This window comes from Cyprinodon tularosa, unplaced genomic scaffold (genome assembly GCF_016077235.1).
Source record: "Cyprinodon tularosa strain WSP-4 unplaced genomic scaffold, ASM1607723v1 ctg7, whole genome shotgun sequence".
Lineage (NCBI taxonomy): Eukaryota > Metazoa > Chordata > Actinopteri > Cyprinodontiformes > Cyprinodontidae > Cyprinodon > Cyprinodon tularosa.
The window spans coordinates 3,917,064-3,944,952 of NW_024039451.1; the positions used below are offsets into that span (position 1 = coordinate 3,917,064).

Consider the following 27,889-nt stretch of genomic DNA (forward strand, 5'->3'; position numbering starts at 1 on the left):
TTAGGTGTATTACTTGAGGGAAAACAAAATTACATATTGATAAGGTAAGGTCCTATTGGACCTTGAGAAATTAATCTCTGTTTTCTTTGGTTGATTTTCTAACAATTTATTTCTATCTAACTCTAAACTGTAGACTTTAGTTCAAGGCTTAAAAGACTTCAACCAAATCAACAAAGCTGTTATGCTCTGTGGATGGTGAATGGTACCTTGTGATGTGTTTGCAGCAGTGGGATCTGGGTACCTTTCTGTCACATTTGTCAAAGAGCATATTGGCATACCAGGTTTGCACTGACAAAACCTACATAATAACAGGAAAGGTGAAGAGGAAAATGTTCAAGATGCGGCCATGGTACAGTTGTATCAGGACCTGAAACTGCATTCAACAAATAACATAAAAACTATTAAATAATCAACAAAAAATAGTTTTCCAAAAAATGTTGTAAATACAGTAATCTTAAGCAGATTGGTAGTCATTCAAAGGCTGCTCCTGCAACTAAAGGTTGTTAAATAACAATATTTAGTTTTTTCTCCCATGATAGCATTATAGGTCTTCTTAGCCAGTTTTCCTATAACTGTCCATCATAGGCTGGTGCCACTTTTTACTTTGGTATGATAGTAAAAACATATTTTATATGATGCAGATTCTTTTTTTTCTTGTCAGTGTGAAATGCCTCTGATGCTCCATTTCATGCTAAAGCCGAGGGTTGGTTTTGTTCTAACACCTTACTAAATGTTCACAGATGGTGTGAATTTTGCAGACCTAGCTGTTCCAACCAAACACTCCCTGAGACTGTCTCCGTGTGTGAAAATTTTACCTCCATGGACAGCAGAACCTTTATACAGGAAAACACTTGTTTTTATTATAATGAGAAAGCCTGAGTACTTTATGTCGTTGAATTTCTCTGCGTCATGGTCGCTTTTCATCTGCTTCTCACTCCACCCTTCTAGCTCCCTTCCTGTCTTGTTTTCTTTTCAACTTGCAAAAAAAAAATGTGTTTCCAATTAGGTGGGGAGAAGGGAACAACTCTCACATCTCTTTGGTAACTCTTAAAGTACGGAAGAGCATTAGGGCCACTGAAAAAATAAAAAAAAGTTAACTGATTTTTGAATTTTATTTCTGTATAATTTGAGAAAAAAAGTCAGAAATCTTTCTTTAATCACAGAATTCTCACTTTTTTCTCAGAATTCTGACTTTAATCTCAGAATTCTGGCAGCTAACAAACATGTTAACATCAAGCCATAGTCATGTCTGTTTTAGAGACTAAATTAGCTATCTTGTTTTAATCACCTTCTGCTCTTTCATTAATTAAATAGCATCACCAGGTACCCCGCAGGCACGTAAAAAGTCACCTAATTCCGTCATTTTTCACCAGTGTGTTACTGGCCCTCCCAAACTACTCAAATCTTTGTCAGTGAAGCTGAGAGCTCCCATATCTCTTCCTTCATGGTGCCCATCTACATTAAGATCCAAAATTTTGAGATGAAAGTCAGAATTCTGAGATTAAAGTGAAAATTTTGAGAAAAAAAGTTAGAATTCTGAGATTAAAGTCAGAATTGGGAGAAAAAAGTCAGAATTCTGAGATTAAAGTCCGAATTGTGGAAAAAAAAAAGTCAGAATTCTGAGATTAAAATTAGAATCTCGAGAAATAGTCAGAACTGTGAGAAAAAAAGTCAGAATTCTGACATTAAAGTTTGAATTTTGACTTTTTTCTCATATTATACTGAAATAAACTTTTAAAATCAGTTAATTTTTTTTTCATTCTTTCAGTGTCCCCAATACTCTTCCATACATGGGCGTAGGTTTGCATAGGGACCATAGGGACATGTCCCTACCAAAGTTTTGAACCGTCCTAATTGTCCCGACCAATAATTGGATGTGAGCAACATGTTTATAATTTACAGCAGTGGCTCTTTTCCTCTCGCAGCTCCTCTGCCTGGTCTCTCCTGTCCCTTTCACCTAGCAGCGCATTGAACTGTGCTGCGCTGTTTAACTCCACTCTCATTGGCTGTTCTGCCTTAGGTCCCGCCTTCTCTCTTTCTGATTGGCTGTTTTCTAGTCCGCTGTGCTTGGAGCACAACATTGAAAATTTATTCACACTAGAATGCAGCGGTTACTACAATTAATATTAGACTATGAAACTAGTCCCAATAAAAAAATTAATATCATGTACACTAAAAAACAAAAACCTTTTTTTTTCTTTTATAAAACGAAATATTCTGAGTCAGCCAGGAGTTCTGAAGACACAAAATGGGCAAATAAAGGCTGTAAGCCATCAACATTTCTGATTCTTAGCCACAGCCACCTAAAAAAGAAAATGTGAGGGTTTCCTTTTTACCAATATTTAGTTGCTGTTACTGGTTTCATTTTTTGATGACTCTGAGGAAGTTCAGGTATAATTATTAGCAGGTGTTATTTCTCTTATAGAGGAAAACAACAAGAAATGGCGGCTAAACATCTGCTGTTTATCGTTTAAAAAGCATAATTAGGGTTCCAAATAATAATAATAATTTAATTGACTATTTATACTTCTAGAAATAGGATAAAGAGAAGAACAAACAGATGAAGAATATTAACATTGATTTTATCTTACATAGATTTCCACACAGTCTATAAGTAAATTAGTACAAACATTAATGTCTGGTAAAAATGCTGGAATCTGACTGTTTATTTTGGATATTATTAAATTACAGATAAGATAGTGTTATATTGTCTTTTATAATTGTTAAAAGTGATTTTATATTTTAATAAACTTAGGCTCATTCTCAGTGTTGTGTTTGTAGATGATGCCACTAAAAAGAAAATATACATAAGGAGCTATTTATACAGTCAGACAGTAGCAATATAGGACAATGATAAAAGGTTGTGTTACATTTAATCCTTTACTATTAAAAATGCACTTATACATTATATGATTATAGGAAACACAGATATCCAGTAATAATGGTGCAGGGCAGCTTGTAGGTGAAGCAGCTGGCCCTTCAGTGCTTCAGGTGATGTCTAAATAAACCAGGTGAAACTAAAATATTTCCACATGAGGAGTTCTGGATGGAGAATTTTGATTATATATATGTATTGTAGTTTTACAATTTTGGTATAATTACTGATCTAAGTGGGTTGCTCTGTTGGAAAAAGACACATTTTACATTTATATTATGTTTTAGAGTCTTTATACTCCAGTTAATGATGAATCAATTATTAAATTAGTTGACGATTATTGAAATAATCAATTAATGCTTCAAACATTGATAAACAGCATCTAATGAGTGTAGTGTTTTTTTTATTTAATTTTTATTAATGTAGCAAAATTATGCTTTTCTCTTTTAACATTGAATTCCTCTTATCAGTACGGATGCTCACATCGAGCATAAAAAAGGGCGTGCATATTGCATAGCACCAATGACACCCGACCAATCGTGTCCCTACCAAAGTTAAAATCAAACCTACGCCCTTGCTTCCATAGACTTGTTGTATACATCTTCACCTGAATTAACTTCATTAAAACTCATTCTCTATTTTGTTAATCTAAAACAGGCAAACAGGCGCGCCTAGTTTATATAAAACAAAGCTGTGCAAAAAAAATGCAGCCCTGGCATCTTTTCTGCGCACTACATGGCCGTGAGTTAGTGACGTCACTTGTAGACAAAGGTCCCGTCTCGTGCACAGTGTGTCAGTGCTTATGCGTGTGAGGCAAGGAGAGAGACGCGCCAGCGCAGAGAGGCACGGAGCCGGAGCGGAGAGCATCAAGCAGTCTGCATTTGGGGGGAAAAAATCCGAAACTAGTGTGGGGAATCGAGAAAACCAACGACAAACAATAAAAAAACAGTAAAGCACTGATAGAACGCATAACTGTGGGCGCTGTGTTAGTATTTGGACTTAAAATGAAAGGTCTATCTGTCTCTCTATTGGATTTGGAGTCATACTTGCGGCGCCTTTGACCGGAGAGTAGCGCATATGCAGAGTGGGTTTACCAATCCAACTTGACTCAACATTCAGGATCTTAATCAGCGCTTCTCTCTTTGAACATCATCAAGCAGTAAGTATTGATTTTCTTCATTTATTTTTTTAATCAAATCTATTGAAATTTGATGCATTTAGAAAAGTTAATAGAGAAAAAAAAATACTTGGAGCTATATCATCTTCTTTCACACGCATGCTTGCATAATGTGGGCATCTGTACATAATCAAAGCATACCTGCCACGTAGACTCAGCGAGGCAGAGTGCGGCTCTCATAAAAGCTCTGGAGGGTGCGCTAGGTGCCTGATCCCGCAGGGCGCACCGTTATTTCAGCAGTGGATATGGTGCGCCAGGTTTAGAGAGGCGCTTTTCTCCAACCTGTGGGAGAATTACTGTTCAGCGCTTCAATTGGGGAGTTAACGGAAGGAGGGAAAGAAAAAATAAGCTCTGGGATTATAAAATGTTGACTTTTTTTTTTTTTTTTTAGATAGGAATTTGTTTTAAACGTTTCCTCCTCTGCTAGATGTAAAACATGTTTATCCAACAGTTGAAATATATGCTGTAAAAGATGTGTTGTCCAGTGGAGGAAACCCTTAGTGATGTGTTTGAAATGTTATAAAAACACAATAACCATACCAGACCATATCAAAGACGCATTTCTTGTGGTGTAGGGGGTGTAGCCCCCCCCTCTTCTTTTAAATGCTGTTAACCACTTGTAGTAGCTGGAACGCCCCACAGAGCAGTGACATTCGGCCATTTTAATAATTTATTTTTCATTTAAAGTCAGTTGGAATTACAGTTAAAAATGACTGGCATTTCTTTGAAGTCAAGATAAAGAACTCAAGATGTATGACCTCACAGATAAAGCAGGCCAGGCAGTTCTAATATTTAAGTCTGATTTACTGCCTAAGTCTGTTTCTTAAAAAAAAAAAAAGACTTCAGAAGAGTTATACAATAGCTTATTCAAATGTTTCATAAAAAGGTTAGTAAAATATTTTTAGATGTTATGACTTCATTATTATGTAAAAAAAAAACAAAAAAAAAACAACTTTATTAATTACATTGTAGTTGTGCTGGGTTTGCTCCTTTATCTTCCAGATCCGCCTTAACAAAAAGTTAAATCAGTGACAAAAATATTTAATACATGTTATATTGAATACATAAATATTTAATGCATGCTATAACTTGTATGGAACCATTTCTAATGTAGGCTGTGGTGTGAGAGGTGAAGAGTGTGCCAACAAGATATACACCTACACCATCAAAAAGTGTATAATTAATACATTTTTTTTTTCTCATTTTTTTATTTTCTAAGTTTAATGAATTGGTGGCATGGTGTTTCCTGTTCTTAACTGACAGGAGTGGCACCTGGTGTGGTCCTCTGCTGCCAAAGGTCATCTTCTTCCAATAGCATTTTCAGAGATGGTGGTCTGCAATCCTTGGTTGCATCAAGTGGTTATAAGATGTGTTTTAGTTCACTTAGTTGTTTTTCTTTGAAAATGTGTCATCATTTGGACGCCACTGCATAACATCAAGAGAGTTTTCTGTAAAAGATACAATTTTTTTTCTGAATTCTGTGACCAACAAGTAATTTCCTTTTTCACAGTTGCTGCTTGGTTTTAACTTCCACATCCTGTCTATATCATGTGTGGAAGCACTCATTTGATACCACGGGACAACATCATTTTGAACTAACAATCAATTCTTACATTAGACTGGAAGGAGGAAAAATCTTGGGTACTTAGAAGCCAGAAGAGTGTAGAGATGTGATCTGTGAACCGAAGTGACCTCTGTGCCAACAAAGGGGTATGATTTCATCTAAGTGATAAACATTTATAACTTATAACATAAAACGCTCAGTTTAATGGAAAATGTTTCTGTCCATAGACAACTCATTTCTCAGCAGAAGCTCTTTTTGCTGTTGTGGGTTGTCATTTATCATTATGAATTCGCATCCATGGAATGTGCAGATGTTTGCAGAACTATCCATGACTAAATATCAGTATGAACAAAGCCAAGCATTTGCAAAGCCCTATTGCTTCAAATACAAGGATGCACGCTGCACATTTGTGTGATTTTCAGTTAGTTGATTTTCAAAATTATGATTTTAATGTAAGCTTGTCACATCTCTCAAAAAGAGGTAATAATTCACCTATCCACAGCATTCATTCAATCTTAATTCTCTCCATAGACCTTGTTTAGATTAGGATAGGTCATGCACTCCAATATCAAGCAGTCCATATGTTCATTAGTTGGAAAGCTTTAGATTCTCATGAGGGGATTTCTTTTTCCGCATTATAAAGAGTAATATTCAGTGGCCTTGGTATCCTTATGTGACCCTCCTTTACCTGCTGCTTCAAACAAATTAGTCTATTTGTTCATAAAAATAAACAAAAAAAGCATATTACTTACTAAAAGCTACAGATTATTCCCTCAGAAAAACAATCTGTATTCTAGTTCACCTTTACATTTTTTACCTAACAACAAACGATATTTCCAGTGCCTTCAGAGCTAATTTAACGCATTGCAAAGGTCTACTATCATCCGTCTTTTGATGTTATGTTATCTCTTCAGGAGTTCAAATGGTATGTGTTCAGAAGTCTGAGTGTTTTTATTAGTTTATTCACAAGAGAGAGTGAAGACACTGTTTTCTGCTACCCACTGACAAAGACCACAGGGAGTCTTTGATGCTATAGGGGTCTGCAAGGGCCATTTGCACTCCTGCAGATAGATTAGGTCAGTCACTTTCAAGCTCGTCTAATTAGAGTTTCTTGATTTATTTTCCAGAATGAATGCTGTTCATATTTTAAAGCTAAGGAAACTCTATTAAAAAAATAATTTATTTTGAAATGAGGTTTAGAACACTAAGGTATTTAACCATCTATGTGTATTTTAACCTATTTGAACATTCCAAGTGATAATTAGATATCATCAACCAATTGATGAAAGGATTTAACTCCGAATTAAACCAGAATATTTTTTTTCTGGTATCATCTTGGTGCACCCATTAGGACATCTGAAACAATATCATAAATGTAAATTTTATTGCAAAATAATTCCCCCCCTTGGCTTTTTACCTATTTTGTTCCATTCCAGCCTTTAGTAAAATGTTTTTAAATCTCGATATATGTGTTTTAATCTGCACAAAAGAGCTTTAACTTGAAAAAAATAAAATGGGGAAAATTGTCAAGTCAATTTATATCCACCCCTTTTACTGTGGAGATCATAAAAGGTCCTGGTTAAGACTTCACACACTAAGTGAAATGAAGTCTACCAGAGGCTGAAACAACACCAAGCATAGGGATCCCACCAATAAGACCAAGGAACTCTCCAAACAAGTCAGGGATAAAGCTATTGAGAAATACAAGTCAGGGTTAGTTATAAAGAAATATATAATCTTTAATGTTCCCCCAGAACACCATCAATCATCTTCAAATGGAAAGCACATGGTGCCTCAATGAATTTGCTATGAGATCTGCCCACCAAGGGCAAGAATGGCATTAATCACAAAGAAGGCATAAAAACCAAAGGTAAGCTCAAATTAGTTGCAGAGTTTAACAATAGAGACTGGAAGCTGTGTCCATAGGACTACAATAAGATATACTGTACATTATATAGAGCTGGGCTTTATTGAAGAGTTATAAGAAAAAAAGGCTTTGTTAGTGTTTAAAAGAAGAAGGTGCATATAGAGTTTCCTGAAAGGCATGTGAATGTTCCCCATGATCTGGTCAGATGAGACAACAATGTGAATTTCTGGCCAATAAGGAAGGAAGGATGTCTGCAATAAACCAAACATATCCCAGAACCTCTAGAACACCATCACCACATTGAAATGTGGTGGTGGCAACATCATGCTGTGGGTAGTTTCTACTAGGAGCAGTGATTGAGAAACTCATCCAATTAAATGGGAAGATGACAATGCCAAATTGAGGAAGGTTATTTAGTAAAACCAGTGTTTTTCTGCCTTAGATGTAAAACTTGAATAGTGATTGACATCCCAGCTGGACAATGATGAGAAGCCTCTACCAATAATGTGATGCAGCAGTTTTGCATTAAGGAAAGGGCAAAAATCCTTGTGCCAAGATGTAGCAAGCTCATAAAATTGCAGCTGTAAATGGTGCAGAAGGTTGATCTACAAACTACATTTATTTTTGTTGTTTTTTTCACAAGAAACCATTTTAATTTAAGGTTGTAAGGCAAAAGAAATAAAAAAAAGTCCAAGGGGGATGAATACTTTTGCTTTCTACTGTAACTGGAAATGATAATTATTGCAATTTCATCTTTGAACCAGTGTGGCATGCATATGTATTCGTCACCACATCACTACAGGGAATTGTATTTTTTTTATTTATTTTTTAGAGAAATGGGCTCCAATAAATTGTATTTAGGAATATCAGAAAAAGGGAGGCTGAGTACAAAATTATTACACACTTTTCAGACTTAAAAAATAAAATTCAAGTGAAGTGAATTACAAATTTGTGATTAGAAAATGACAAAAACGAAAAAAGCTTCTCACTGCTGATGTTAGCTCTTGATTACCTTTAGGTTGTAAAATGGGAACATGTAGTATGTTAGGGGTTAGTATGATAACATGACAAAAACAGTCTTTTCTTTAACCTCATTTCAGTATGATGTTCTATTTTCCATATAATTTTAATTTGATACAATCACTTTTTTTTAAGTATAAGACACATATTAAAAAAACTAACAACAACAACAAACGATGCAGCCAGGGATGAGATAGTTCTCAGAAAGCCATTGGTTTCCTGAGTTACCGTAAAGCAACAAAGTCCTTCACTTTCCCACTCATAGACCTGAAAGGATTACAAATGCATGCTCATCTGGGAGTTATTCCGCAACTTGTGAGAGGCTTTAAAAGGAAAACACAATTCGAAGAGTGAAGTTGACGCTTCTGACTTTTGACCTTCTTAGTAAAGATAAACAAAACTCCCATCGCAAAGATGTGGTATCTCCCGCGCAGACAACTGTTTCATGTTTCCCTACATGAGCCCTGACATCCGTCAGGCAAAAGGGTCCTTAGAACATTTGTGTTGTGATTGCTGAAGAGCTAGATCTTTCCTCCCCCTTGTCTCAAGAACTGCATTCCACCCATTCTTATGCCAGATGCCCAGATTATTTCAGCATACATGCAGGTAAAAGAGGGCCATGTGCAAGCTAGTGTTGCAAAATTAGATTTCCCTCAAGAGCAGCCGGAGAATAACTCAGGCAAAAGGGCTTCCTGTACAAGTAAAAGCTTTACGTTTTCCCTTCATCGGAACATTTTCTTTAGAATACTGACATGTAGATATTTATAAACTCAATATAACTACAGGATTTTTTTTTTTATGCAGCTTTGAAATGTTTATTTCAAAGTGCATTTTTTGTGGTTTGGTTTTAGAATATCGTGTTAACTAAACAATACTGGTCTGGGGTCTCTCCACATTTTGTTCTTCGGCCTCTGGTCATAAAAATGACAGTCACTGCTTTACTAATGGCAGTCATAGACCATGCAGTTCTTGTCCTGTTTATTTACTTATTTTTAAGGTTTTGTTCATGTTCCTCATTTTTGACCAATGCATTGCGAAGCCAGATCAGGTTTTATTCTTTAATAAGCTTGTAAAGCACTTACTGAGAATGACTTTAATTTCAATGTTGTTCCAGTCTCTAATTTTTTTTCTTCATTTTGATAAAAGTGAAAAGAGATCAAAAACATCTTCTGTTGACACTGTTGATAAGCGATTTTAGCATAGTTCCAGAAGGCTACAACAGTCCTTCTTCAGTTTAGTTAAATCAAAGTTTTGCTCCTTCTATAGAATGTACTCTTTTAGTCTCTCTCCTAATCTTCTGTTACATTTGTCCACCTAGTCATCACCCATATTTTAGAATGGGTTGATGTCATTTGCAAAACCACATGCTAGAGCTCAGTTCTAAAACAAAAAGCCTTCTACCACTGTCAGTATGTTTCTAACAAATCCTTTACTGAAAACATATGCGACATGGATCTGATCTTTTCCCGACAGTCTGAACAACACAGATCCGATTTTTTCCAATCCGACCCAGGCCAATTGGCTATGTGGTCCAGAATCCAATCTGAAACTGATATTTTCAAATGCGACCTTTGTCTGAACGGCTAGGTCGCATTCATCCGACCTGAATGTAATTAAAATCTGACAGTGGTCACTCTTCTTCTTCTTGCTGAAGTGTCAAGAAAAACAACTACAATGGTGGACGATAATGTGGATAGTAGTATTTATGTTTCACCATCTTGGAAAGATAGAGTTTTTAAGGTTGGGAAAGACCGCTAGATGTTCTCCAGCGCTACCATCCATGTTTACTTCCGTAAACACAGAGCACGTTTGCTTGTGACGTCATTGTGTCCTCTACTGCGCATGCGGGACACTTAGGTTGTATGAATGCAGTTCACACAGGAGATCACATACAAGTTGCATGTTTTTTTAAATGTGAACAGCAATGCAAAGAAATCGGATTTTACCAAAAAAATCGGAATTGAGCATCAAGGCCTGCAGTGTGAACATTAGTCTTAATGTTTAATTAGTCCTTAAGTGGCCATCATTACATGTCCCTTGCCAAAAAAATGGTACATGTAAATATTTAAGGACTCTATTTTGTCTCTTTCCACTTTACCTTTGTTAATGATTTCACATCTTATTCACACAATGCTGGCTTAGGGTGAATGATAAATTACATTTTGTACTGCCCCATCAACATATTCTGTAACAAGCTGGTTATTCACATATTGAAATTATGATCACACAATTAGGAGTCATGCACAAGTGCATTCCATGCAGACAGAATAACCACAATGTCATTGCATTACACTAATGTTGGCAATCACTAGACCAAATCAGGTGTTTAGTTCATTGTTTTGAAGCATGTGTTCTTGTGGTTTTTCATGTAAAAACTTTAAAATCACTCCTTATTTCTCTGCTATATTTCCAATATCTTCTCTAATTCCAGTCTTCACCATATTTTGATTCTATCAGAGGGGAATGTGGGTTCAAATCATGAGGGGCACTTGGTGTCAGTCATGAGAAGAACAAAAAGAGGAACCAAAACCTATAAAAACGAAACTGTGTTTTTGTACAGCAAAAATCATAAGTATTTCATTATTGTGTTGTTTTCCTGTCTTTGCTCTGGTTTTTAGCATTTTTTGAGTTAAGGTAAGCAGCAGCAGCATAAATTCTTAAAGTTAAACAAACATTGCCTTTTTTGTAATTAAGGAGAATGTTAATCAGATCCATCAATCATGCATGCAAATTTATATTCGAAAAGGTTTGGCTCCTGCAGGTTATTTAGTCTAAGGAAGGTGGTCATCTACAAGTTGAAATTTCAATGGTTTTGTCCTCCATGAGATGATCTGAGCATTAGCAAAACACTAGACACCCTGCTTCCTTTCCATGCTTGAGCAAGACTTGTAGACAACTTATTTCTTCAGTACTAGTTTTATTGTTTTTTGTATTGTAAGTGCACAAACTAACATCTCCACCGTTTGTGCACAAACATACTTACTGGTATGTTTTTCCTTCTTCAATATCATAACAATTTTTTGTCCCTAGGTCTGAAATATAGGTAATTGAGTCAGAACTTCAATATAAGGAGTATTAAAAAAATGAGTCCCTAAACTAAACTTGGGAAGATTTTTATTGCAGTTCTTTTATTTCCATTTAAAATGATCTCTCAAAATAAGTCAAGTTGTTGCATGATATCTCACAATGTAAAGCATGAAAAAGATTTCTTTTCAGAAGGAAAGCTGCCTTAGGAATCGTATTTTATTTTGTCACTTACTAAACTGATGCTTTTTCAAACTTTTGATGTGGACACAAATCCTGTTACACTTTGAGGAAGTTTTCAAAATTTCAAAAAGGGTGCATTTTGGTATATATATATATATATATATATATTTACAGTATGATTAAGTTTGCAGTTTGATGCAGTACGATGAAGTTATTTAAAAAATACCATATTGTGCAGAAAAATCTAATACTGCACTAGAGTATTTCACCCCAATAGCATCAGTTTGTTTTTTAAGCCTTTTGAGTATAGTTTACTGCAAGAATATTGTGTCATTTTTTGAACATAATATTGTACAGTATATGGTCTTTTCTCTCAAGTTGAGTGTTGCACTTTAGAGAAAATAGAGCTTCTATTTGCAGTCTGCAAATAGAAGCTCTTTTTTATGTACCTCTTGACATGTTCAATGATAAAGTGCAATGCAATGCTCATGAAACATTTTTATTTAGGAATAAGACACCTCATTTAGGGGTCTAAATCTTTCCTTAGGCAATCTATGAAACAACCCCATATTTCACATCATGGCCACATGCAAGCACTTTCACTCTCTTTGAATAGGAGAAGTCCCTGTGAAAACGCCAGAACATTAGAGTGAGGTATTTGAATACTTTTGAGTCAAACCCTAAACTCTCTCTATGAGAGACATCACTGATGCAATGTCTTACTGCATCCAGGCTCATGTGATGTAATCTAAGAGTATGATTTCATTAAAAGATGGTTGAACACACCCTACATTAAACTGAGAGTAAACATAAAACATGTGGTAAAAGCTGTTTATCAGGAGAACTGTTGTTAAATCGTTGCTTAACAATCTGGATTCTTCGCCAAACTGGTTGGTGAAAACAGCACTCATAGATCTTTACGTTGCTTAAGCTACAGTAGCTGCCACAAAATACAGTATATGTTTTCAGTGTGGTGTAAGCAAAAAAAAAGTTTCTCAAAAGTTACTTTATGCCATATGTGGTTGGTAAAAATTCCTTTCAGCAATTCCCCATTAGACATCTGTAATTCTTCAAGGTTATTAGGCTCTTTTGTGTTAGTTCACTAGCTTTAAGGGTTAACCAGTTATACCAACAAGCTCTACATTTGACTCAGATTCACATCTACTTATTCCACCACTTAGAAATAAAGGAGTTGTAGTATAAGGATAACAACTTGCGTAATACTTGAGAAATATTTCCATTAAGAAAAATAAGATGCATAGTTTTTCTTGGCGTAATTTTTTTTTTATTACAACAGTATAAAGCGTGAATTTATTTCACTTAGGATATGCTTTAAGTCGCAGTCACTTTAAAAGCAGTGTGGGACCTTTTCAACTGATTTGGGTGCTTAAAATGGTGCTCATGCCAACAAAACATCAGCTCTTTGTTTCTTTTAACCAGAAAAAAAGGCTTTTCAAGCTTTGAAAAAGAAGCTTCAGTCTGCAGTTAGTTAGAGGGAAAAAAACCTTCAGTCCTGAGCTTATGGCAGCTCATAGGGGACAGTAGCCAATCATAACTTTGTTAGCACATAGGTTAGTTTTGTTTTGATAAGGGAAATTTAAAGAGAAAAAAATGAAAAGCAGTTTAACAAACATAGGGCTTTAACAATAATAATCAGTATTAGCATAAGGGTTAAATTGTTTTCATGTAGTTTACTTTGAGGTTTTTTTTATAATACTCCACTTTAAAATCACCTCAAAGACAGTTAAAGTAGGTTGTTACTTACAGGTGTGGTCACAGCTAATAAATCTCCCCTGAATTCATAGATGTTTTATTTCTATTTTTTAACCCTTTTGTTCCTAAAATATCAACTCATAGTGTGATTAAGTCTCAGTTTTCCACTTAGTGGTTCTTCTGCCGCTTCTTGCAAATTTTACTGCCTCTTTTATTTTTATGTATTGTATTTTGGACATTTAGCTTTTTTTAAAGTAACATTATCACCAGATGTGAGTATGATACATTTTAGTCCTCTTCACTCAATGCTGGCATTATAGTTATTTTCTTTTTTAATTAAATACAAATAGAAAGTAGATTCATAAAAAGTATCTAGCAGCTGATACTTGATGGCTGGGAGCTCATAAAATAACAACACTAGTAAGCTTGGGTTGCTGTTGTTCATTCAAGCACCATTTCTTTTTCAAGGAATAATTCATTTATTCTATCCTCTTGTCAAAAATCTTTTAGCTTTAATCCTGCTTCATCCGAACATTTGAAAAAGTGAGATCTAAAATTGGTATAAAAATTCTTTATACTCTAATGGTAATTTCCTATGTAATGTGATTCTTGTTTTCATTTTCTTAGATTAGGATCCTTGTGAGAATTGTTTTCTTTTTTTTTTTTCTTTTTTCCGGAAGTGACCCATTATACATTTGGCTTCACCCTAGTCAAAGGCCACAGTGAATCAAACAAATCTCATCTATGGGTAGTTTAGAAGCAACTAGTTAACTGCTTTCCCATTGAGAACATCACATTATTATTTTACAGTACATCCAGTGAATAATCCCAATAAGCTATGCGTGAGTTACTTGGTTCCAACCAATTTTAGTTACTGTTTCCATGCCCTACAGCATAAATTAAGTCTAGAATGGGTAATCCCACTGTCTTAATCTAACACTCTAGACCACAACTTATTTCTGTGTAGTTGCCATAAATACTAAAATATTTATCACATATTCTTAGACATATAATACTTCCCTCTGCCATTTTGGAAGTGGTAGGTCAACTGTTTCTACTCTTTTCTTCTTCTTTTGCACTTGTCTTGTTGAAGACTGCCCCCCCTGCAATTTTGTTATGAATACTGCACCTACTTCCAAGTTGGCTATCAACTGATGCAGTATACAGACCGGCACAGCAACCCAACGAGCAAGTATATCTCAACCTTTATTGGCCTGCAGTGAGATATCACACCATCGGGCAGAACTTTACTTTTGCAGCAACAAAAGTGTGCCTAATTTAGGTGCAGCTTTCCCCCAGCAAAGGTCAATCTCTTTTTTCTTTTTTCTTTTTTTTAAACTAACAGAATTTTATGACAGTTTCAGGCTTTATATTCTATGGAAGTGGTCAAGTATTTTCAGTGTATCATTCAATGACAAACAGTGATTCAGCATAGACACTTGACTTGGGGCCAATTTTCATTCGGAGCCTTGTCCTGAGCTCTGTTGCTGTGCTCCAAGTGTATGCTGGTGTGATGGTGTGCATGTTGTTAAAGAGAAAGTTGTAGAATGAAAGCTTCTGTGTGTGTGTTTGTGTGAGTTCTGTGTTACAGACATCCTTTTTGTTGCTTTCTGGGGAACGACTGGGGAAACAATGGGGGCATTGTGTAGACTGCTGGCAAGAGGCAGGAAGAGGGGAGATGTTGGGAGAGACATGCAGAAGAGTGAAATGACATAATATGGCAAAAGAGGGTAGAGAATCTATGGTTTAAAGAATGAGACACACGAAAAGATATGAAAACAGAAGAGAAAAGACTTCTTTTATACCCTTGAGGTTGTCATGACAGTAACAGGTTAAAATGTGTAAATTTCAACTTGAATTGCATTTTATCATGTAAATTTTGCTACATAAGAAATGCATTTTCAGCATTTAATCTAGGAATAAATGAAATTATACAGCAAAACATCTTCAATGAATTTTAAAAGTATGGATTTTGTGCACAAACAGAAATTCAGGTGTTCCATTTTATTGCTAATACCTTTTGTAACACGGCTGAGGTAGATTTTATAGCTTCAGTGGAGCAACAAATAAAAATAGAGAATTGATCAAGATCTTATAAAATACATACGAAAATTTTTTTTTTTAAATTGTGATTATTGCTTTGGCTTTAAAGTTTTGACTGCCATGTAGTCATTATCCTGTTGCTTAATGGGACCTTGATGGGGCCTTGCTTGGGTTGTTGTTTTGTGTTTTCTTTTCCCCTCCAGCCTCCAGTACATTTTGTTTAATGTTCTTTGCCCATAATTTCAGTGTCAGGGCACTTTAATAGAGAAAGGACAATTATTTTCCTTTCTTCAGTATTATTATTCCCCATTTTTGTTACTTAAAGTCCGAACCATTCTTATTTTTGTCTGAGATATCTTAACAGCCATTTATGTTTTGTGTTTATTCTTTACTTCCAAATGCATGACAGATACTCATCACTTTCGATATAAATGTGACCATCAATTCTGGATTTTTTATTTTTTTTTTTGCATCGTTTGGTACATAAAATAGTAACATAAATAAAAATGCTTGATTTTAACTTGTGTTGGTATAAAACATAAATAGATTTTGTCGATTTATTTAAATGGGTCACTTTGTTGAGCTGCACTAATCTTTTAGGTCCATACAAATACTTTAGAAAGGCAGCCAAAGTACTTTATTTGGAATAAATAAATTCAAATCTGTAAATTCAAATACATATAAAACAGCACTCTGTGGGTAAAGTTTAGAGGTTTTGTCTATAAAGATACTGAGAAATCTAATTGCTTAATTTTACAAATACCTTGGGATAATGATTTAACCATCAGCTATCAGGTCTACTGACTTTGAGCTTTGCTTGTGATTAAATATTTGGTTTCTCTTTAGTTTTTTGTTGTTTAAAACTGCTGCCCATTTGACTCTGTTTTAAAAATAGACAAAATTTCACAGAGGAAAGATGCACAAAGACTGGTGCTTAGAATCTTTGGTTGGTTGCCGGTTGTGGCTGATCACATGAAAATCAGCCAATTTCAAGCATTGTTGATTGACCAGTGCAAGTTCTGCTAGCAGTTTAAAATATTTGAACAGTTAAAGAACACTTGAACTAATGTCCCATTTCCAAAGTTTATTAGATGCTAAACAATTTGAAATTGTAGTTGAAGATGCATAAGGTTGTGAAGGTTCCCAGGGTTAAAAGTGCTATGATTTTACTATTGTTGAGATGCTTAAAAGATAAGAGCTTTTGGAGTGAATAAAGTAGCACAAAACATTTTGCTGCAAAGCCAGAAAGCTCATTGAAAGAACTTGTCTAAATGTTTGGGTCACTTACAAGTAATATAAAAAAAAAAAAAAACAGAAGGTTTTTTATGGTATAGAAATTAAAGGAGTAAGGTAAGGTAAAGGTAAAGGTAACATTGTTATGAAGCTGAAGTTAAAATTCAATCTGGAACACTCTTACCAGCTTAACCTGGAAAACCTTAGATGTCCCTCATTGGGCTTCAGCCAATTCTTGTAAGGGCCCCACATCCTCCAAAGCCAGTCATCTTTCAAGATCCCTTTAATCTAGCTGCTGGACCAGTCTTCCTCTAGCATGGCAGTAAACTTGAACCCAACTCTGCCTCATCGCCTCCCTCACCCTCAGACTATCCTCAGTCCCACTCACCCACTGGTTTATTCCAAAACCAGTGTCTGGGCCTGTGGGGAAGACTACTCTAATCCTTTTCCTAGGTTATTTATCCAAGTGAATGTCAATTCACAGCATCAATTTTTCTGCTGGTAAATTTTTCTGCTCAGTAAAACATTTCTAACTGCAGCTTTTCTCTGTGAGTCTCTCTACAGTAGGTTGAATTAAAGTTACAATTTGCAGTAAGTTACTGCATCTCTACCAAGCAGCCTTCTGTAGACTAGATACCCTGAAAGATATCTAAATTGACTGACCAGCTAAAATCGCATTATAAAAAACAAAGAAAACCAAAAAAGAAAATACTGCACATTGTGAAACTGAGCTACTTCATGGTTACAGAGTCATACAAAGAGCAACCAGTGCTGACCTTTTAATGAAAAGAGTTCATTTAAACTTCATGAATAAAAAATATTTTACAATGTTTCTAGTTACCACTATCATATCCAGAATTTTTTTTGGGATGCGGGTCACAGTTTTTTTTTTTTTTTTTTTTTTTTTTTTTTTTTCAACATGGGCACCTCATTTGGTAACCGTTAAAAGAGTTATGTAAAAAGATATATATAATCACCATGTGGTGAGTATATATACGATTAAGTCTAGGTTCTCAGGTTCTTACTCAACCATTAATAATATCTAGTGAGATATATTATCAAAACTAATCATAAACCCAATAGTGTCTTCATTTAAGACATACAGGGCTTCATAAATAGCAATATACTGATGTTCAAATCCCATTTGGAATATTGCTAAATTGGGCCAATATGTCTAAGTACAACCAGGAAATTAATTACTTTTTAAAAAGAAATGTTATAGGTAATGCTTCCAAATACTCAAATGACCGTTTACTGCAAAGGAAACAAGAAGTCCCTGTTTTTTCCACATATAACATTAGAATATTAGCATAATACTTCTCACCAATGAACTATGATGACTTTGGTGTGAGTCTGAGTTGTCCTCGATGTTAGGATCCAGTCATGCTGTCAGTTCTTGAGTAATGACCTCACTCATATGGATTCCAGGGTGGTCCTTTCACTGCCTCTTAGGCACACTTTCACACACAAAACACACTTATTCCATAGTCCCCACCCAGCCAGAGATTATCACACATCACTAACAAATATAAAGTATGCCCACATAACAAAAACTTGGGTCTCTGTCTAAAACTAGTTGACTCACTCCTTCAGAGTTTCCTTTTCAGTTTTCGCAAAGATGTGTTCCTTTACTTTCATTTTATTACATGTCTATGTACACACCAAGATGCAGGGAGTTGGAAAAAACCTAAATCCCCCTTTCCCCTTGTTCTGTGTCTTGCACAATCAGTCCCTTTACAAGCCGTACTGCCCAGCTGCTGCACACAACCACTGTGACATGATCTGCTTTTGCAGGCTCCAAGGGTCTGTTGAAAGTGTGAGGAATTGGCACCAAAAGGCCATCAACACTTCCTCCACTTTCTTGTACAGGCGACCTGCCTCAAGCGTCCCATGCCTCAATGACCCGCTCCCCTCCCCTCCCAGAGGCTTAATGGCCATAAACCACACAACACAAGCAAACTAGATTAGCTTCTATCTGTTCTGGTGGTTGTCACTGAGGCACCCTGACCTTAGATTTATGGTGAGTTAGTTGCTGATAAATTCTTCAGATGCTCCTTCTGCTATTTTTTTTTTTCATTGCTGATACTGCTTTGTAAAGATATAAATGCTGATTAAAGACCGCAAAATGACTTACAGCTTAAGAACGGCTTTGAAAACTTGATACGAACTTCCACTGTCACTGCAAAGAGAGGGTATTAAAGAGCAAACAATGATGTGAAAGTGATTATTCAGTGCATCTTTGCAAATGCAACAATTTACTAAATTTAACCACATAGACAGCCAACTCCCTACTCAATGTATTGTAAGCCTAAACATTTGACTCTACAACTGAAAATAATTAGATTATATATAAGGATTTGTATTTACAGAAGCTTGGACTCTTTCTAAATCAGTCTGATATTTGTTCAATTATAAAATGAATCTAATAAAATGTACAAATGTATCCAGAGTCTTAAGATTTTTATCACTTATAAGGAATATGAAATAATCAGTTGGATCAACAACAGTTAATGATAAGAAAAGCAAATCTAAAGCTAATTTCCACTGCTGTTACTTTTCATTAAGGGTGAAAAATATGCTTAAGATTTGGAATATTCAGCATTAAATGAATGTAGGTCTATTCTACGAGAGGGATTCGTTTTATTGGTTTATCTTTACCATCTTTGCTCAAACATCTGGATAGAAAGAAGGAATATATTTCCTCTGACACTATATCCTTTATTGTCCTTTATTGAAATTTGAAATCTAACTTCTAGTTAGACTTGAGCTTGCACAATTATGCCTATACAATTATGATTGGGCTTTGTTTATATTCTGTGCTGAATACTGTTCATTCATTGGTATGTTGTCCATCATTTTGTGAATTTCTGTCTGTGAAAACATCCTATACAAATATATTTTACTTAGTTACTTACCTTATTTGATGATACATGCTACAAGCCCAGAATAAATTCATAAATCCATCTTTCAAGATGACCAATATTTTATGTAAATAGAGGCCACATTTGTGCACTTTAATCAAGGTACAGCACAGTACAAATGTACACTGATAAATAGTTAGAAGACTAATTAAAAAAGATGAACTGAAGGGACTAATAGTTTATCTGAAGAAATAGTAAAAATATCTCAGATAGTGTCAACAGGATAAGCATTAAGTTCACTCTTGTAGAGTGCAAGTCATTGTTAAAAACCAGACAAAAAGTCTTGCTTCTATCTTTTCAATTAGCTAATTCAAAGAAAAATGACAAAAATGTCATATATATATATATATATATATATATATATATATATATATATATATATATATATATATATATATATATATATATATATATATATATATATATATACAGTATATTGGACGAAATGTATATGTTGTATATACCCCATGCACCTTTTCTTCCTTTAGCAACTTCTTCTTTTTGACTCATTGACCTGATGTAACGAGTACATTTCTCCACAGTGAGATAAATAAAGTTAATCAATCTATCAATCAATAATGAATAAAAGCAACTCTAATGCTCTATGAGGGCTCGCCTCTGTGATCCAGACATGCAGATAAAGGCAATGGATAGGGTTGGGAATTGAAAAGATTTTCACGATTCCGATTCCCTTTTCGATTCTATGAAACGATTCGATTCTTTATCGATTCTTTTTTCGATTCCAATTTGGGGAAAAAGGAGAACAAACAGTTTGATTATCAGCATCAACTTTGTTTACTTAACTATTGCACAATCTTACAAAATCAACAAGATCAAGATGTCCACAGGAAATGTGAAACTGGAGTAACATCCGTGTTTAAATGAAAAATGAATACAAGAACAAACTTAATAACCAACAATGTCTAATAACAAATGATGGGATAATAACCTATTTTAAATAACAAAAAATACTAATTATAAAACAGTAGTAGGGAAAATTAACAGTTATTTTGCAGAAAGATGAGCATATCTGCTTTTTCTGGAAGGATACAGGATCTTTCAGGGCTTATGGTGTCTCCAGCCGCGGAGAACACCCTCTCAGATGGGGTGGAGGAAGCCTGCACACAGAGGTAGTTTTCAGCCAGTCCAGATAGCAAGGGCAGCGTATCTTGCTTGTTCCACCACCACAGTGTGGCGCTATCCCTGCAGGGGATGGAGGGCAAGCTTTTATAGAGCTGGATTTCCTGATCTACCCTCTGGGCTAAGGAAAGACGGGGCTTTGATTCACAAAGTTACCGCAGCTCGTTGTCTTCCTCCTCGAATAGTTCTTCCAACTTGCGTAACTTGCGTAACTTGCGTAACTTACGTAACTTACATAAAAAACGTGACGTAAGTCGTGCTCCCCAGAGCCGGCGCTCTAGGCTCTGGTGCTGCGGGAATCGAAAAAAGAATCGTTCAGCGAGCTGCCAAACGATGCCATGGAATCGGAAAATACGGAACCGGTTCTTAACAGGAACCGGTTTTCGATTCCCATCCCTAGCAATGGATGAATGGATAGAATTCTTATACGGCATCTCACTGGATTTACATCATGAAACATCATTTCATTCATATCCATCTACACATTTTTATCTGAAAATTTCATTCAGTAAGACTTACCTTTTTACCTGGTGCAGTTTGATGCCTATCAGCAGTGTATTTCCACACAGTTTCAAGATGCTGAGGAAGTCTGTAACTCATACAGCACTGATCATAACTGAGAAAATTCAAACTGTTATGGATGTTGTTTATGGAACACCTAGATCTGAGGGACAAAGTGGGCTGTGACCTGTATTGTGGGATGAAAACATTTTTTTCTTTTTTCACTATGTGACAGTTTGCTTTCAAAGCATCTCCTACACAGTATGTTTACAACAAAGCATTGAAAATAACTTTAACACACCTGCTTGTGTTATGTTTTGTTAAATAGGTTTATAAATCAGTTCATCTGTGTGTATTTCGATTGTATAACCACAGAAAAAAAATCTGCCATCATAAATTTTGATATTAATAAAAAGAAAATGTTCCCACAAAAACACTGGCTTTTGACCAGATACATTTAATTCTTCTATTATTTCCCTCAATTTTTCCGTATTTCCTTCCTCTCTGTGTGCTCTTTGTCTGTGTCTAATTTACACACAAACAAACACACATAAACAGAACCTCTTACAGCCCTGAGGTCCTGTTTCCGGTCTGGAGTCTATGAGAGAGACCAGCCTTCATCTGTGTAGGACTGGAGCTTATTACATATGCACACATGTTTCTGTGGGCAGTGTTTGTTTGCGTGTGTGAGCAAAAACTAAGCAGTATGCTCCTAAATCTGCTTACAAAATAGATACCTCACTGTGCTTGACTTCATGAAACACAGTTTTATCTTAAATTTACGCCAAAGTTCACTGACGGAGCCCAAATGAATAAACACAGACACACATACCTATAACTACAGGATTATGACTTTCCACACTTAGCAGGGAGGCAGTCACACACAAGAAAACAACATTCTTGCATAGTGTTGCTGTTAAATTTTAACTTGCAGACAGCAGACATTTGGTCTTAACGATCATTTCAGACACCCTTTCCTTATAAAGCTACTTCAGCTTAATGATGGCTGTTTTCCATATGTGAAGCCCTCATGGTACGACACACACATACTCTCTCACATAAACAGCAAGCAAAAAGGCTGAGCTTTAAACCAGACGGATTTGCTTTCCATATTTTGGGTCTGACTTACAAGGACATTCTTTTAAAGCTGCATTTTATGAAGGAGGATTTTTTTTTTCCCCTAAAAAGAAAACAGTACTTTTGTATTAAAGGATATAATTTCAGGTAAAGGAAAGATAGTTGGCTAAAGGAAAGAAGTTTACACATAGAAAAAAAATAAAATCATGATAGCTATTAACTAATATGAAATGTTCTGTCTAAACTAGGGGTGGGTATTGGCAAAGAAGTCATGATTCGATTCGAATCATGATTCACATGCCACAATGCCATTCTATCACGATGCATCATGATACTTGAAATATTGTGATGCATCGCGATGCATTGCGATATTTTCACTGAACACTGTAAGAAAAAGATACAGCCATTACCAGTGGCTGACTGGCTGGGTATGATCTGGATAGTATCTTCAATTGATACATAACTGAAAGCAACTGAATTCATACATAGCTGTATTTATTAAAATGACTTTTGGAGGTGTTGCCATGAAAAACAAATACTGGACAGAAATATTACTATTACTGGTGTGGACACACTGACTAAAAGATCTTAGGATTCATCAAACTTAAAATAACAAAATAAGGATAATCAGTGCCGTTTACATGGCCTCAGTAGTCCTGTAAATCAATGAAATGAAAACATTCAAATGTATGACATTTCCCCTTTTGCAAATTACGTGCGTCATATCAATTTCGCTTTTACCTTCTTTGTTTTTAAAGCCAAAATGCATCCAAGCATCTGATTTGATGAAGCCGCGGGGCGAATTTTCGTAGTGTCCTCCATGTTTTATTTCATATGACTTGTCGCAGTATCCCACGGCCGGAAATGCTAGTGACACAAGGCAGCGGGCGTCAACACATCCGCAGCGACATCTGCTGGACTGGAAGTTGTATTCCACTTGATTTGGCTGATGTGCGCCAACCATTAATGTATTTTATTTGTAAATTTATTTTTTTTAATCATCGATTCTTGCCTTCAAGAATCGATGCAGTAGATCACAAAAATTAGAATCACGATGCATCGTCATGACGATTATTTTGCACAGCCTTAGTCTAAACATATTTTTTAACTACTGTATATGTTACTAGTTACGATATTAACTTAGAAATGGAGTCCCTTAATTACTATAAGTGTCTAATTAAATATTAGTTTCTAATATTGGGGACATGGCTCCTGTCAGATGAATCATTAGCATCAGCCTCTAAAACCTGCTGATCTGGATTCATACCAAACGAAGACATTGTTCAAGTATTCCAAATATCTATAAAAATATTATTTCCATATTATAAGGGGATAAAATAACACTATTCTAAATCTTAACCCTATCCTTAAACTAAAAAATATGTTGCTATGTAAATGGAGAAACAAAGGTTTAAAACTTAAATATTACCTGTAAACCGTTGAGGTGTTTGTTTTCTTTTAAATTTATTTAGATTTTTTTTATTTTTGTAGTCGGATTATAAGTAGATAATATCAGCAAATATTGTATTTCCTGTATCCAAAATAAACATAAATATCTTGACAGTAATACTAGCTAACACAAGGTTTGCTTGCAACATGAAACACAGTAATGAGATAATGCTATATACAGTACATTGCTGTATATTGTTCTTTTTCAATCTGAGTATTTAGATTAAATATTTGAAGATTTAGTAAAGAGTTAAATAATAACCTGTCTTTACTGAATGCCACTAAACTGTTTTTTTTTTTTTTTTTTTACTCATTCCAGTTACCATCACTGCCACCATGGATGAAGACCAGTGCTACTATAATGAGACTATCTCCTTCTTCTATAACCACAGTCGTAAGCCCCTTGCTGAAGACTGGAACACCGTTAGCAGGCTTGTGATGGGCCTGGGCATCACCGTCTGCATCTTTATCATGCTCGCCAACCTTCTAGTGATGATCGCCATCTACGTCAACAGGAGATTCCACTTTCCAATCTATTACCTGATGGCAAACCTAGCAGCTGCTGACTTCTTTGCTGGACTGGCCTACTTCTACCTAATGTTCAACACAGGACCAAATACTAGACATCTTACTGTTTCAACATGGTTGTTGCGTCAAGGCTTGATTGATACCAGTCTGACAGCATCAGTGGCGAACCTGCTGGCCATCGCTATAGAACGTCACATCACTGTCTTCCGCATGCAGCTACATACGCGAATGAGCAACCGACGTGTGGTGGTGGTGATCCTCATAATCTGGACTATGTCCATAGTGATGGGAGCAATCCCCAGTGTTGGCTGGAACTGTATCTGCAGTCTTAATAGTTGCTCCAACATGGCGCCCCTTTATAGCAACTCCTACTTAGTCTTTTGGGCAGTGTTTAACCTTTTGACATTTGTTGTGATGGTAACACTTTACGCCCACATTTTTGTCTATGTGAGGCAGAGGACCATGAGGATGTCGCGGCACAGCTCAGGACCACGGCGCAACCGAGATACAATGATGTCTCTGCTAAAAACGGTGGTCATTGTGTTAGGTAAGAATGATCTTTTCACATTTTTCTATCTATTACCTCTGTTAATCTTTATCTTTTGCCCTTATAGAGTTTTTTTACCCTGTCTTTTGTTACAACACTTACTTCCTTTTTAGTTCAGTGCATTGTATTTTGATGGGATTTCTATAGATCAGCAAAAAAGTTCAATCTTAATAACTTTTTGACCTCCCTCATTTACACATATACATATTTTCTATCTTGGAATTAATTTAATATAACACGATAGTTAATAACTAAAAAAATATGTTGTTTTTTTATTAACAAAACTAATGAGACAGTCCAAGCTATATTTCTGTTTCCTTGGTGTTTCGCAGTAAGGTTAAAAGATCTGTAATAATCTGTTTAAGTTCAACTAACATTTACAGCATTTAAACTGTATATATTTCAATCTTGCAAGACAATCTGTTTGTCAAAATAGTACTACTACTGTTACACTACCTGCCATAAGATTTACAAAAACAATTAACGAGCTTAGCGGTTAATCTGCAAAGCTACTGCATTCAGACCGAACAGGGTCTGCCTTGTACAACTGCAGGCGTCACATACAGTGATCTCACTCTATTCTGTCTTTTTTCAAACATGTCACAGTGCTGTGATTCAACATAAACAGTTAACACTGAATGTGTTTTTCGTCCATTTAACATGAACTACCTTTCATTGCCTTTTCCCAGTGTGTTGCTGTGTCAAAGAAAGTATTTTCTGACAAGTAAAGAGCACCACAGGTTACTTAGTCTGGTTATGGTAAATATAAACAAAATGCTGTGCTTTAGGGTTATCGATTATTGAAATAATTGCAAACTAATTTAGTAATCAGTTAATCGTTATGTTGAGTATAGAGAGTAAAACATGTATTTGGCTGAAAGAGGAACCCATCTGGAGTAGTAATTTAACCAAAATTGTAAAACAATAAATATATTTTGCATTTTAAGTTTTAAAAAAAAAGCTTGCGTTTTTCAATCTGCTCTATCCAGAACTCCTCAAGTGGAATTAGTCTATTTAGTTTAAACTGGTTTAAATTCTGCAAAAACTCTTCGTTAAAGAACCTTTTGCTATTTGATCATTAATAGATTACTCAAAAATATAATCAAGACGTTAATCAATAACCAAATGAATTGTTAGTTGCTGCTCTACTTTGCTTACTAACAAAAATAAAGTGTAATACATGGAAATAAAAAAAATAAAAAAAAATCATTCCACACGGCATGATTTCATAGGATGATCTTTAAATGCAACCATAATGAACTACTTGCGAAAAATGAGCACTATGCACAACTGCGCTGCTTCCTGAACTTAAAGGTATAGAGATCGATCTTCTATTTCTGGGTGGATCATCTAAATAATTGGTCCTCCTAATTGTCAATCATTCTGATGATATGTTTACATAAAGGTCATTCTCCATTAGCTACCTTTTTCTGCTCTGTAGATCTGTGGTGAGCTATAACCAGACGTTGCAGACAGGAAGGATCCAAAAATTAATTATCGGAATTCAGCCTCACAGAGTCAATAAATGACTCTCGTTTCCAGCTCTGGATTTGTAATTGGTGTTTCCTAATTACAAGTCCACAAGATAAACAAAAGGAACAATCCACAGAACTGCTGGTATCTGGGAAGGCAATCATTTCGAGTTCTTCAGCATTATCTGTTCATATATTTTCAGTTTTCCACACACAGTTGGAAGCATAGATGGCATCATATTCACTGCTCCTTCACTTAATGCTTTATAGTTTCTTCTTATCCTTATTGATTAAGCATTTTTCATTGCAAATACACTTTGTCCTGCTATATCACAAGGAGGGATGGAAAAAGTATCAATTTCAGCTCTATGACTGCCCTTTTTGACGAGTCATCAACTAAGGGTTCACTTTGCACATATTCATTATAATTGTTGAACAAGGCTAAACCATGCTGCATAATTTTGTAGGTAAAGTTTAAATATAATAGCTAATAATTGGACCTCATTAAACTGCATTTTTATATTTTATCTTGACTTAATGCTACATAATTTTTGCACCTAATGGGTTACACCTAGACTACACTTCATAAACCCACAGCCACATACATTATTTTTTATGCTAAATAAAGATTTTCTTGTGGATGTCAAGGTTCCTCTCTTGTTTAGGTTTCTGTGCCTTTGTAGTTGTTTTCTGGCACTGTTGTGTTTTTGTGTTACTCTCTGTTGCCCCTTTTGTGCCAGTTTCCTTTGCCTTTGGCTCCTTTCTAGCTGCTTCTGTCTCACCTGCTCCCAATTAACTGATTAGTCCTCTCTTGGTTGTGTCTGCCATATAATATTATGCTCCGCTGCAGTTCATCAGTTCTGGTTTCTCTTCTTTGCTTTGCTCCCTGTGTGTGTTTCTCTCTGTTGTCTCCTGGTTTTTGGTTTCTTTATTTTGTTCCTGGATTTGTGCTTGTTGCCATCAGAATTTAAATTAAATCTGCAAGAACCATTCTCTGCAATTGGGTCCTCAACCAACCTCCACCAAACGTTAACAGTGGAGGAAACTTTAAATCTCTTTCCAATCCCACTCAAGCATTGACTGGTCTTTGCCACATTGAATCTCCTTATTTTTTAGCAAGAACAGTATTCCCTTTTGTATTTAATATGTTCTTTTTATAATCTCTATATGGTATTGTTAATATTTGAGATTTGATTAGCAAGAGCTTAGCACTTTGAGGCTTATCTTACAATGGTGGATCATGTTTTCGTCATTCAGCTGCAGTGGGCCTCTTATAAAAACAGTTAGCCCGTAATCTGTTCTGCCGTCACTTAGAGTGAGGGTAGCTGATTGATATAACCTGTTCTGAAACAAAAAATCCTGAATATCACGAAGCAGAATAGGTTGACTCAGGATAACTTCTCTATACCCAAAAGGCTAATCTAACTTTCTGACCCTGATGTCAACACATTTCTAATTCATGTATTTTAAATACCTTAAAGTATATTTTAAGAAACAAATTGGTAAGTCTATCAATTGTGCTATGAGAAAAACAATGACATGGACATAGATTTAA

The 27,889-nt window shown here is 35.5% G+C and overlaps 1 protein-coding gene across 1 annotated transcript in view; it reads left to right on the plus strand.

The window, feature by feature from the left end:
• The first annotated feature begins 3,676 nt into the window (after positions 1-3,676).
• lpar1 (lysophosphatidic acid receptor 1) overlaps positions 3,677-27,889 on the plus strand; it is a 42,222-nt gene continuing 18,009 nt past the window's right edge. Inside the window, exons 1-2 of the mRNA XM_038268354.1 lie at positions 3,677-4,034; positions 24,107-24,862. Of these exons, the coding sequence (XP_038124282.1) occupies positions 24,124-24,862 (739 nt within the window). The 5' untranslated portion in view covers positions 3,677-4,034; positions 24,107-24,123. The remainder of the gene's footprint in view (positions 4,035-24,106; positions 24,863-27,889) is intronic.